General features: G+C 38.3%; 1 protein-coding gene across 1 annotated transcript in view; it reads right to left on the reverse strand.

The window, feature by feature from the left end:
• Nucleotides 1–12,251, reverse strand: part of ASTN2 (astrotactin 2) — a 1,089,443-nt gene that overhangs the window by 665,915 nt on the left and 411,277 nt on the right. The window contains exon 5 of the mRNA XM_069748558.1: nt 11,719–11,865. Coding sequence (XP_069604659.1) covers nt 11,719–11,865 — 147 coding nt within the window. The remainder of the gene's footprint in view (nt 1–11,718; nt 11,866–12,251) is intronic.

Consider the following 12,251-nt stretch of genomic DNA (forward strand, 5'->3'; position numbering starts at 1 on the left):
GGAATGGTCTCTGATTGCTGTTTTTTTTTCTTTGCAATGTGCATTGACAGTGCGCTCTCTTGTCAGCCCCACACTTCACATCAGAGCTGGTGAAAGAGCGCACTGTCACTATGCATATTGCACAGTGACAATATCCTACAGAGCATATGTCAAAATTCACAACCCATGGACTGGGAATCTCAAATGAAGTGTCATTAAACAGAGAGAAGTAAAAAAATAAATAAAAAAAGTTAGTATAGTAAGGGAAAAATAGAGACTTTTAAAAATTAAATTAAAAATTAACATTTATTTTAATCTGTTTAATGTCATGATTTAAACTAGTTTCTAATATACTTTAATTAAAGTATATTAGAAAAGAGTTTAGATCATGACATTAAACAGATTAAAATAAATGTTAATTTTTGACCACCTCTCACTGTCTAATTTAGACACCAATGCACGAGGACTCATCAATTATACCCAATTTGGCAATTCCCCCTATTGTTCCAAAGAAAACATATTCTTCTGAATTGTAATTAGTGCACAAAAAAACATATTAAACCTTTTTAACCCCTTACTGACATCGGACGGTATAGTACGTCCGATGTCAGCTCCCCTGCTTTGATGCAGGGCTCCGGCGGTGAGCCCGCATCAAAGCCGGGACATGTCAGCTGTTTTGAACAGCTGACATATGCCCGCAATAGCGGCGGGTGAAATCGCGATTCACCCGCTGCTATTAACTAGTTAAATGCCACTGTCAAACGCAGACAGCGACATTTAACTACCGCATCCGGCCGGGCGGCTGGAAATGACGTCATCGCCGACCCCCGTCACATGATCGGGGGTCGGCGATGCTTCTCCATTGTAACCATAGAGGTCCTTGAGACCTCTATGGTTACTGATCGCCGGTAGCTGTGAGCGCCACCCTGTGGTCGGCGCTCACAGCACACCTGATTTTCTACTACATAGCAGCGAACAGCAGATCGCTGCTATGTAGCAGAGGCGATCGTGCTGTGCCTGCTTCTAGCCTCCCATGGAGGCTATTGAAGTATGGCAAAAGCTAAAAAAAAAGTAAAAAAAATGTGAAAAAAAATAAAAAAAATATGAGTTTAAATCACCCCCCTTTCGCCCCAATCAAAATAAGTCAATAAAAAAAAATCAAATCTACACATATTTGGTATCGCCATGTTCAGAATCGCCCGATCTATCAATTGAAAAAAAGCATTAACCTGATCGCTAAACGGCGCAACGAGAAAAAAAATCTAAACGCCAGAATTATGTTTTTTTGGTCGCCGCGACATTGCATTAAAATGCAATAACGGGCGATCAAAAGCACGTATCTGCACCGAATTGGAATAATTAAAAACGCCAGCTCGGCACGCAAAAAATAAGCCCTCAACCGACCCCAGATCATGAAAAATGGAGACGCTACGGGTATCGGAAAATGGCGCAATTTTTATTTTTTTTTTAGCAAAGTTTGGAACTTTTTTTCACCACTTAGGTAAAAAATAACCTAGTCATGTTAGGTGTCTATGAACTCGTACTGACCTGGAGAATCATAATGGCAGGTCAGTTTTAGCATTTAGTGAACCTAGCAAAAAAGCCAAGCAAAAAACTAGTGTGGGATTGCACTTTTTTTGCAATTTCACCGCACTTGGAATTTTTTTCCCGTTTTCTAGTACACGACATGGTAAAACCAATGATGTCGTTCAAAGGTACAACTCGTCCCGCAAAAAAATAAGCCCTCACATGGCCAAATTGACGGAAAAATAAAAAAAAGTTATGGCTCTGGGAAGGAGGGGAGTGAAAAACGAACACGGAATAACGAAAAAATCCCACGGTCATGAAGGGGTTAAAGTCAACACAGCCCTAGTGAGAAAGTCTTTAGCAAACCTTTATCAGTTTTAAGTGCGTCTATTTATTTAAATATTAAGGTAAGAAAATGAAATCTGGAAGGGATACATAACCCTGTAGGAATCATATTTAATAAAAATGAATTTAAATAATAAAAAAAAACTTGAATGAAACAAGTTGTTTTAAGTGTTTTTAATCTTTTATGATAGCTCTTTTTAATATAACCTTCATTTAAACATAACGTTCTAAAATGTCACATTGGGACCTGCTGAGTACCACTGCCGATTCCCTCTTCTCAGATCTTAATTGTACTGTTATTTTTCAACTGCAGAAGAACTTTTTGTTCTTTAATTGTCAAGTTTATTTGCATTTTGATGAAATTATTACATATTTTGTGTTAAAACAAGAATCATTTTCAGATTAGCATTGTTTTCACACTTTTCCCTCTTCCTATTTCGGATTTAAATACATTGGCTTCTTAATTTTACCGAATACACAATGAGATTTCTAAAGTATTTTACCCTACTGCGTTTACTTTGTCACGCCGAGACAAGATTCTTCTTTCTTATATGACTAGATAAGATCAAACTCTGATTTTTACCTAAAATGACACGTAATTGATTTCAGTTAAGATTGCTTAAATAGTTAATATAACTTAAAAGGGCACATGTCCATCAAGTTCAACCACGGGAAGAAAGAAAATCTAAACCTTTGTTTCCAATTACTAAAGACGCAAAATTCTAATAGACAAAAGCCAACCGGGGAAAAGGAATCAAGTTCCTTTTTAACCTCCAGCTACCGATCAGACACAATTAAAAAAAAGAAGGATAATAAGCCAGTGCCAGACACTTCTGATAGCGACTTGTCTTCTGCTTCAATGAAGACCTGGACATGCTTATATCCAACACGACTGATCCTTTTTTTCATCAACTTCTCCAAATGGAGACAATCTGGATACCATCGTATTCACTAGTTAATCAATAATTGTATGCTCTCCTAGGTTTTATAATCATTGCCTTTTTTTCTGTGCAAGGGATTCAATGCTATTGAGTATGACTGTCGGATTGCAGAAGGGTCCAGAAAGAGGTAATGAGCAGTTTCATACTTTAAGTTTTGCATTCTCCACCATGGTTGGTGGTCCCTGGGCGCCCATTACCTTGGTGGTGTTGTTGGATTTAAGAATAAACAATAAAAAACACACACATTATTAAAGCAAAAAAAAAAATAAAAAATCAAAGACAAATTCTCATCCCAATGTTAAGACATAGTTTGGTCTACAATCAGAAGCGAGCTTGTGCAATTACAAACAAAAAAACATTTAAAAAAAATAGTTCTTACTATGTTTGTGATATTAAAGGGAATCTGTCAGCAGAGGTTTGCTTTGTAATCTAAAAGCACGATGATGTAGGGTCTGAAACTCTGATTTCAGCGACCTGTCACTGACTAGTCTGTGTGTTCATTCAATAAAATTAGTGTTTTATCAGCAGGAGATTATCACTAGATGACTAGGTGTCTTGTGATATTTAGTCCTCCTGCTGTGTGTAACCACGCCCACATCACTGATTGGAAGATTGCTGACAATGTATAGAAAGCTGCCAATCAGGTGTGTGGGCGGAATTATGGACAGCTCAGCATTCTGACCACAACTACTTCTATAGTAGAGAAAACAGGTGTGGTATCAAAAGTGCAGCAAGTTGCCCAAAAAGTTATACATCGCTGGAATCAGGGTCTCTGACCCTACACTGTGCTAGTCTCAGATAGCATAGCAAAACCTGCTTTTAAGGCTTCTGCTCCCAGTATGCATGGTTTTAATTACTGCTCCTGTGCAGCACCATTTCTCTGTGAAAATCAAATGAATCCGCCAGAAATTGTTGGCATAGATATTAACCCCTTCACAACCTATGATTAATAGGTGCTGTGGGTTTTGGCACTGAGACCTCATCTTTTCCGGCATATGGTTGGTGATTTGATCAACTGTCATGTGCCCATAACAGCAGAAGGTGGAATCACGATCCACCTGCAGGTGTTAACGTGTTTGTGATGACACAGCATTTATTCTTACTTATGCCAGATATGTTTACTTCGGTGGGTCAAGAGATATAGACTATTGTTCATATGAGTCTGAACGTTGACTTTTGCTGCAGATTGAACTGATGCTTGTGGATTGTTAAATGGCTGCTGTTTACATCTTATATGAGCTCCTACAGTTTATTGTGCTGCTATCCTAGGAGGACTGGGACACAGGGTCATTGAACAAATGATGTTTGCTAATATGTTTGGTACCCATTGCATAAGACCATGTAGCTTGCTAACCTGCAAACAGTGAGGGACAAACTATAGAGATTGATTAAATACTCAAACAATGAGAGTTGACCTCATCCCGCAATCCCCCTGACCTGTGGATTTTTGCCTGGAGGATAGTTGTCGGTATAAAAAGGGAATGCTATCCTTCTTCAGAGAGACTCTACAGAACACCAACCAAGACAGATTTGAGACACTACACAGGAAGTCAGCTTAAGGGACCACAGCCAAAGCTGAAGGAATACAGATCTGATCAATTGACCATCACTGAATTCATGGAGACATTCAGAGAAAACAGGCTTGGACCATCCGGTCATCTGGCCCCATAGAGACATTCAGAGACGCTAGGTTGGGACAATCAGGTCACCTGGCCACGTAACTCAATGGACTGTTAGATTACTAAGCTTGTCATTACCTCTTCTCTGTGGGTGCATGTCAAAAGGGGGGGCCACTGGTAGGGGTAGTCGGCCCTGGAAACACCAAAATCACAGATGCTCTAATCCCAGCGAGCCAGCAGAAGAGTGAGACTCTGTCATTTGCCCCATCTTGTGTATTTGCTTGGGGACTGTTGAATATGTTATTGTCTGTTGGTGGTACAATAAAGTACTGCAATCCTGTGTTGTCTGAGTAGTATTCTGCCCTCAGGGAAGGTTTGCGGGCGTTCAGTGAGATGAGTCCTGATCTATGCTGTCTTTCTAAAGACAGTGTTGCCAGCAGATGAGAGCACCCACTGACCTCAAGTCTCCACAAAGATAATTGCCGCTGTCAATCTGTGACAGCGGCATTTAACATTATCGAGCCAGATGCTTGTCACTTAACCTGCCCATCGGCGCCCATGTCACACGATTGCGGAGTGCCGATGGGTTGGCATGACGACCGGAGGTTTGCAGAAGACCACTGAGCTTGTGATTGCTGATTTGCTATGAACGCCGGCCTATAGCCGGCGTTCATAGCAGATGATAATTTTTTGTTACACATAGCAGGGCTGAAGCTCTGCTATGTACAGCACAGATGATAAGACAATCGCATTTTCAAGTCTCCTAAGGGGACTATTGAAGCAAGTAAAAAGTAGAAAAAAATGTTTTTAAAAATATTAAAAAAATATATAAATGTGCAAATCACCCCACTTTTGCCCCATTCACACACACACACACACACAAAATAATACACATATTTGGTATCGCTGCTTTCTAAATGCCCAGTCAATCAAAATGTAAAGGTAATCTGATCGGTAAACGGTGTACTGAGAAAAAGAATTTAAGCGCCAGAGTAGCATCTTTTTGGTCGCCGCAACATTGCAATAAAATTCAATAACAGGCAATCAAAACATAATATCTACTCAAAATTGTTATAAATAAAAATGTTAGTTCGGCACGCAAAAAATAAGCCCTCCCCAGCCTCAGATCCTGGAAAATGGAGACGCTACAGGTCTTGGAAAATGGCGCAATTTTATTTTATTGTTTTACAAACTCTGATTTTTTTTTCATCACATAAGTAAAAAAAAGAACCTAGACATGTTTGCTATCCTTGAGCTAGTAATGACTTTGAGAATCATAATGGCAGGTCAGTTTTAGCATTTAGTGAACATGTTAAATAAAATACCCAAAAAACAATCGTGGAATTGCACAATTTTTTTTTTGCAATTTCACCACACTTGGAATTCTTTTCCCATTTTCATGTACACTATATAATAAAATCAATGGTGTAATTGACAAGTGCAACTTGTCCTTCAAAAATTAAGCTCTCACATGGCCATATTACAACTCTGTGAAGAAGGGGAGCAAAAATCGAAAGCGCAAAAACGGAAAATCCCAAGGTCTTGACTGGGTTAAAACTGATTTTTCATAAAAAAAAAGAAAAAAAATGATAATAATTATACTGCAAATAAAAAAAATCTGAAGTAAAAAAGACTTTTTAGTACTGAACAAACACTGTCTGGCCTTTAAAGGGATTTCTGAGGATTACAAAAAAAGCATTTTCTGCTTCTAGCCGCTGTTTACAAGTTCAGAATGTGCAATTTCTTTGAGAAAATAATAAGAGGCAAAAATAATGTTTTTGGAATATCCGGCTTTGATCAAAATATCTATTTATATTTTTAACACACGCATATTTTTGTTTTTGCCAAACAAATACTGGTTGGGTCGTCTTGTACTGCGATTTCTCTCATTAAAAAAAAAAAAAAAGAAAAAAGTATATCTTTTATAGATATTCTTTCTTATACCAATTTTAATTAATGGGATGAATTGCAATACCATGCAAAATTTGTGGACAAGAGTGGCGCAGTGATTGAAAGGAAATGAAACCCCTTTTTGTAATCATGGACCTATGATAACAAAAATAAAGCAATGACCAAGGAGATATAACACAAGTAGATTTTCCTCCCGATTTGCTGAAACCTAACACTTGACTGTGTCATAGAAGCGCGGTTTATGACCATTAATTTATCATTCGGAACTTGAGATACAGGAGAAAAATAAATGTAAAACTCCAGTGTTCTTCTGCTTTTTATCAACTATTTTAACATATAGATAGATACACATTTTGGATGAAAATAAATAGATACTAGTATTTATTTCCTACCAAAGTTTATCAATGCTTAAAAAGGGGTGCCCAGGTTTGGGGTTCAAGTCTGCAGTCTCTCTATGTGACTGCAGACCTGTGAATTCCCACTGTGCGCATCCTGCAAGCTGTCAGGATTCTCCGATGCCGATGCCAGGAGCCGGTATGTGAGTGACGAATAGTATGTGATTTACATACAGTAGCATCGAAAAGTTTGGGAACCCTTGGTCAACGTTAACAGTGACACATTTCCTTGGTATTTTAGGCAAAAAATATATCTTTATATTTTACATTTTAAAAATTATAAAACGGAAAATGGGCCTTTGCAAAAGTTTGGCCACCCTGCATTGTTAGTACCTAAGAAACCTACAAGAAACAAAATAAGCATAAACCCTGAAACCCTGCTGTAACTAAATAAGTAAAAAGCAAAAAAATATAGGGTTCCTACTTCCCACCAATTGTAAGGTGATCCTATTCGGGATGGTCCTACACTGTCTAATATTAAAACCTTACCATGTGTCAGAAGTGATCTGTGTGAATAAGGGCAGACAAAAGACTGAGACTAAGCTTGCATGCACTGCTATTTTGAGGTGTAGCCACAGATTTTCAATGATGTTCAGATCAGGGGACTGTGAGGGTCATTGTAAAATCTTCAGCTTGCATCTTTTGAGTTTGCCTATTGTGGAGTTTGATGTGTGTTTAGGATCGTTATCCATTTGTAGAAGCCATCCTCTTCCTCTTTTCAACTTCAGCTTTTTTACAGATGGTGTTATGTTTGCATCAACAATTCGTGAAATTTCATTGAATACATTCTTCCATCTACCGGTGAAATGTTCCCTGTGCCATTGGCTTCAACACAACCTCAAAGCATGATTGATCCACCCCCATGATTAATGATTGTCGAAATGTTCTCTTTCTGAATTCTGTGCCCTTTTTTCTCTACATACAGTTTCGATCATTGTGGCCAAAGATTTTTATTTTAACCTCATTGGTCCACACGAGTTGTCTCAAAAATGTACCAGACTTGTTTAAATTTTTTTTTGGATACTTCTGACCCTGAATTTTATGGTGAGGACGCATGAGAGGTTTTCTTCTGATGACTCTTCCATGAAGGCCATATTTGTGCAGGTGTCTCTGAATAGTAGAACAATGTACCACAACTGTAGGGTCTGCTAAATCTTTTTGAAGGTCTTTTGCACTCAAGAATCGGTTATGCTTTGCCTCTCTAGCAAACCTACGAGTAGTTTTCACTGAAATTTTGCTTGGTCTTCGAGACTTTATCTTGATCTCCACTGTTCCTAGTAACTGACATTGCTTAATTACATTTCAAACTGAGGAAAGGGCAACTTGAAAACACTTTGCGATCTTCTTATTGCCTTCTCCTGCTTTGTGGGCCTCCACCATTTTTATTTTCAGAGTGCTAGGCAGCTGCTTAGAAGGACCTATGGCTGCTGTTTTTTGGCACAAAGTTAAAGGAGGCTGGGTTTTTATAAAGCTGGCAAATTTGCATCACCTGGCTTTTCCTAATAATGATAGTGAACAATCCATAACCCTGACAGGCTAATTAAGGTCTGAAACCTTGATCAAAGTTATGTGAGCACACAAATCTCTAAGGGTGTCCAAACTTTTCCATTGTCACATTTTTCTTTTTGTAATTTTTAAAATGTAAAAAATGACAATAATTATATATTTTGCCTAAAATACAAAGGAAATCTGTCATCTTTAACGTTAGGCCTTTTAGAGATAATTTCATCTCCAACTTGCCCCTTCAAGATGCAGCCCTTTTTCATTTTTGCATTTTTGTTTTTTGCTCCCCTCCTTCCCAGAGCCATAACTTTTTTATTTTTCCATCAATATGGCCATGTGAGGGCTTATTTTTTGCGGGACAAGTTGTACTTTTGAACGACACCATTGCTTTTACCATGTCTTGTCCTAGAAAACGGGAAAAAAATTCCAAATGTGGAGAAATTGCAAAAAAAGTGCAATCCCACACTTGTTTTTTGTTTTGCTTTTTTGCTATGTTCACTAAATGCTAAAACTGACCTGCCACTGTGATTCTCCAGGTCATTACAAGGTCATTGACACCAAACATGTCTAGGTTATTTTTTATCTAAGTGGTGAAATTAAATTCCAAACTTTGCTAAAAAAAAAAAATCTCGCGTCATTTTCCGATACCCAATGAGTTTCCATTTTTCAGGATCTGGGGTCGGTTGAGGGCTTATTTTTTGCGTGTCGAGATGACGTTTTTAATGATACCACTTTTGTGCAGATATGTTCTTTTGATCGCCCGTTATTGCATTTTAATGCAATGTCGTGTCAACTAAAGAAACGTAATTCTGGCATTTTGAATTTTTTTCTCACTATGCCGTTTAGCGATCAGGTTAATCCTTTTTTAATTGATAGATCGGGCGATTCTGAACACGGCGATACCAAATATGTGTATGTTTGATTTTTTTTTTTTATTGTTTTATTTTGAATAGGGCGAAAGGGGGGGTGATTTAAACTTTTATATATTTTTTATTTTTTTCATATTGTTAAAACCTTTTTTTTTACTTTTGCCATGCTTCAATAGCCTCCATGGAAGGCTAGAAGCTGGCATAGCCTGATCGGCTCTGCTACATAGGAGAGATCATCAGATCGCTCCTATGTAGCTGAATTACAGGCTTGCTATGAGCGCCGACCACAGGGGGGCGCTCACAGCACACCGGCATCAACAACCATAGAGGTCTCAAGGAGACCTCAGGTTGTCATGCCGATGCATCGCTGACCCCCGAATATGTGACGGGGTCGGCGATGCACGCATTTACGGCCCGATGGCCAGAAACGGTAGTGAAATGCCGCCATCAGCGTTTAACAGCGGCATTTAACTAGTTAATAGCGGCAGGTGGATCGCGATTCCACCCGCTGCTATTGTGTGCACATGTCAGCTGTACAAAACAGCTGACATGTCACGACTTTGATGTGGGCTCAACGCCGGAGTCCACATCAAAGGTGGAGACACGACATGCGCTGTACTACTACGGCGCATGTCGTGGAGAGGTTAACTGTTCACAATAACAGTAATTTTACTAAGGAGTGCCCAAACTTTCACATGCAACTGCACATGTGGTCACGTGTGGGCTAGATGTGCGCTGATACAAGTGAATTGAATGAGGCTGGACACATCTTGTCGGAATGTGACTGGATATATGCAAATCGCATACTTGCAATCACAGTACCGTCTGCTGCCGGCACAGGAGAATCCTGCACACTGTGCACAGTATGAGGATTCACAAGTCTGCAGTCCCATACAATGACTGTAGACTTGAATCCCAAGGCTGGACACCCCATTTAATGCAGTTAAACTTCAGTCAGTTCCTTGAGAGGACAATATGATGCATCCTGTCTAAGTATGAACAAAAACATTGTGACTGTTTTTATGGATAAAATACATTTCATATTGAATTTAAAAAAACAACAACTCTTGTTAAATTTTTACCTTTTTAATTTTGATGTCTTTTCTACAAATTATTATTTATTTTCTTGAAACTATTTTTTTCCTTTAAGTACAATTAGACAATGATTGTTTGATACTGTTTTAAATTTCATTTTGTTACACCAATTTAGATTTTTTATTCATTAGGTAACAAATAATCGTGAATATTTTATCTGTACCTTTAGAGCTGTTTATTATTACTCACATGTTTCGATAGAATTCCGGTATATAATATATATGAACACCGAGTTTTTCCACACTTCAGTTCCAATAACACTTTATCACTTAGGCACTATTCACAGGTGTACATCCCTACAAGGGTTTCGCAGCTTTTCCCAGTTGCCATATCTTGATACTGTTCACCGCTAGCCACTTAGCTCAAATACTATTTCCCCACTTCACAAACCCAGGCATCCAATCCTATCTGCAATTTTTTATATTTTTTACTTGTAAAAGTTATTTCTAAATTCATTTGTCTTTAAGTTCTATGACTAGAATACTAGCAATGATTATATGTTCTGACACGGTCCCTTGGTATTCGATTCCATCGCTCAAGCATCGTTTTAATTTAGATAATAATTTTTTTTTTTAATGGCATTCATGAATTAAGTATCCCTCATGAGGTTCTTATCTTACCATTTTTCTATATGTTGTGCTTTTTGTCTGTATGGTATTATTGGTTCCTATGTATACCACACCTTGTTCATGTCTGGTAGGTCATGTCTTTGAATATTGACCTTCCTTCTTTGCCTATTTAAACCCAACTCTGTTACATTAATGTCTGTATATAGTCTATTTTCTAAAAAAGAGTTTGTTATGAACTTGAATTACGTAATAAAGCTACTATTAAAAGCTACTATAGATTGGAGCGACTACTTTTTCAACAGCAGCTCGGTCAACCAGAAACATCCATCTCCTTTTACTCCTTAAACCACCATTACCGGCATCTTATAATCACACTTAGGGTAAATTTACACATTCGTGGTTCAAGGTCCAAGCACAGACCAGAATGCACAGAATTGTCTGAACTTTTAAGCCTCTTAGGAATATATGAGACTGGTGACTTTGGGTTAGAAATTCCAGCTGGTCAATGCACCATGGTTTGTATTTGGACTGCGAAACTTGGAAATACTAAAAGCTCCTGAGATATAGAACGGGGAGGCCAACTGTGAACGCTCATTCTCAACGATAGAGTACACCAACCTCCTCTTGGAATCTAATTCTGAGAAGGAGTGAATCTTATAATATTCCTTAATTTTCAGTTTTCCCTTCTTCTGTCATAAGATCTAGTATTTTTCTTTACAATAGAATAGTATAAAGTTGTGGTAAACATTGACACATGTAGTATACCTATAACTATATACAGGGTAGACCAATAAATATTGATTGTAGGGAAAGGCTTAGAACAGAATATTAATAGGATGCTTTAACCACTCCTACTGACGCATCTGTCCCACCATTTCGTCACCTTGTTTCTTCCAAATTTCTTTTTGTTATTAATTTGTTCCATAGTGTAAAACCTCACTCGTTAGTGCCCTTTACTCTCTCACCATCCGCGATGAAGTGCTCTGGCACATGTAGTGTGACCTTCACGGTGAGCGGGCAGGGAATTTGCGACCCACACACTACAGCCAACACGCAGGCACTCACCCCGACCAACGTCAGGGCTGTTCGGCTTAGTGGACTCTTCAAAGTACCTGAAAATAGGATAGAAACAAAAGTAATATCAGACAAATATTATCAAATATCCAGAAATACCTGGAGAAAATATTTTTACAAAACATTAGGGCATGTGAAAAGTCAGAAATCCAGGCTTGGCACTGTAGCCTTGCAGCGCTGTGGTCCTGGGTTCAAATCCCACCATGGACAATATCTACAAGGAGTTTGTATGTTCTCCCCCCTGTTTGTGTGGGCTTCCTCCCGGTTCTCTGGTTTCCAATCTAGATTGTGACCCCTAATGGGGTCTGCAGTGATAATATAGGTAAATCACTGTGGAATTAATATTGCTATAAATAACCTACAGAAAAATAGAAGTGCTGAGCCCAAATAAAATTTATAATGTTTATTAGTAATAATTAAAATA

Source organism: Ranitomeya imitator, chromosome 2 (genome assembly GCF_032444005.1).
Source record: "Ranitomeya imitator isolate aRanImi1 chromosome 2, aRanImi1.pri, whole genome shotgun sequence".
Classification (NCBI taxonomy): Eukaryota; Metazoa; Chordata; class Amphibia; order Anura; family Dendrobatidae; genus Ranitomeya; species Ranitomeya imitator.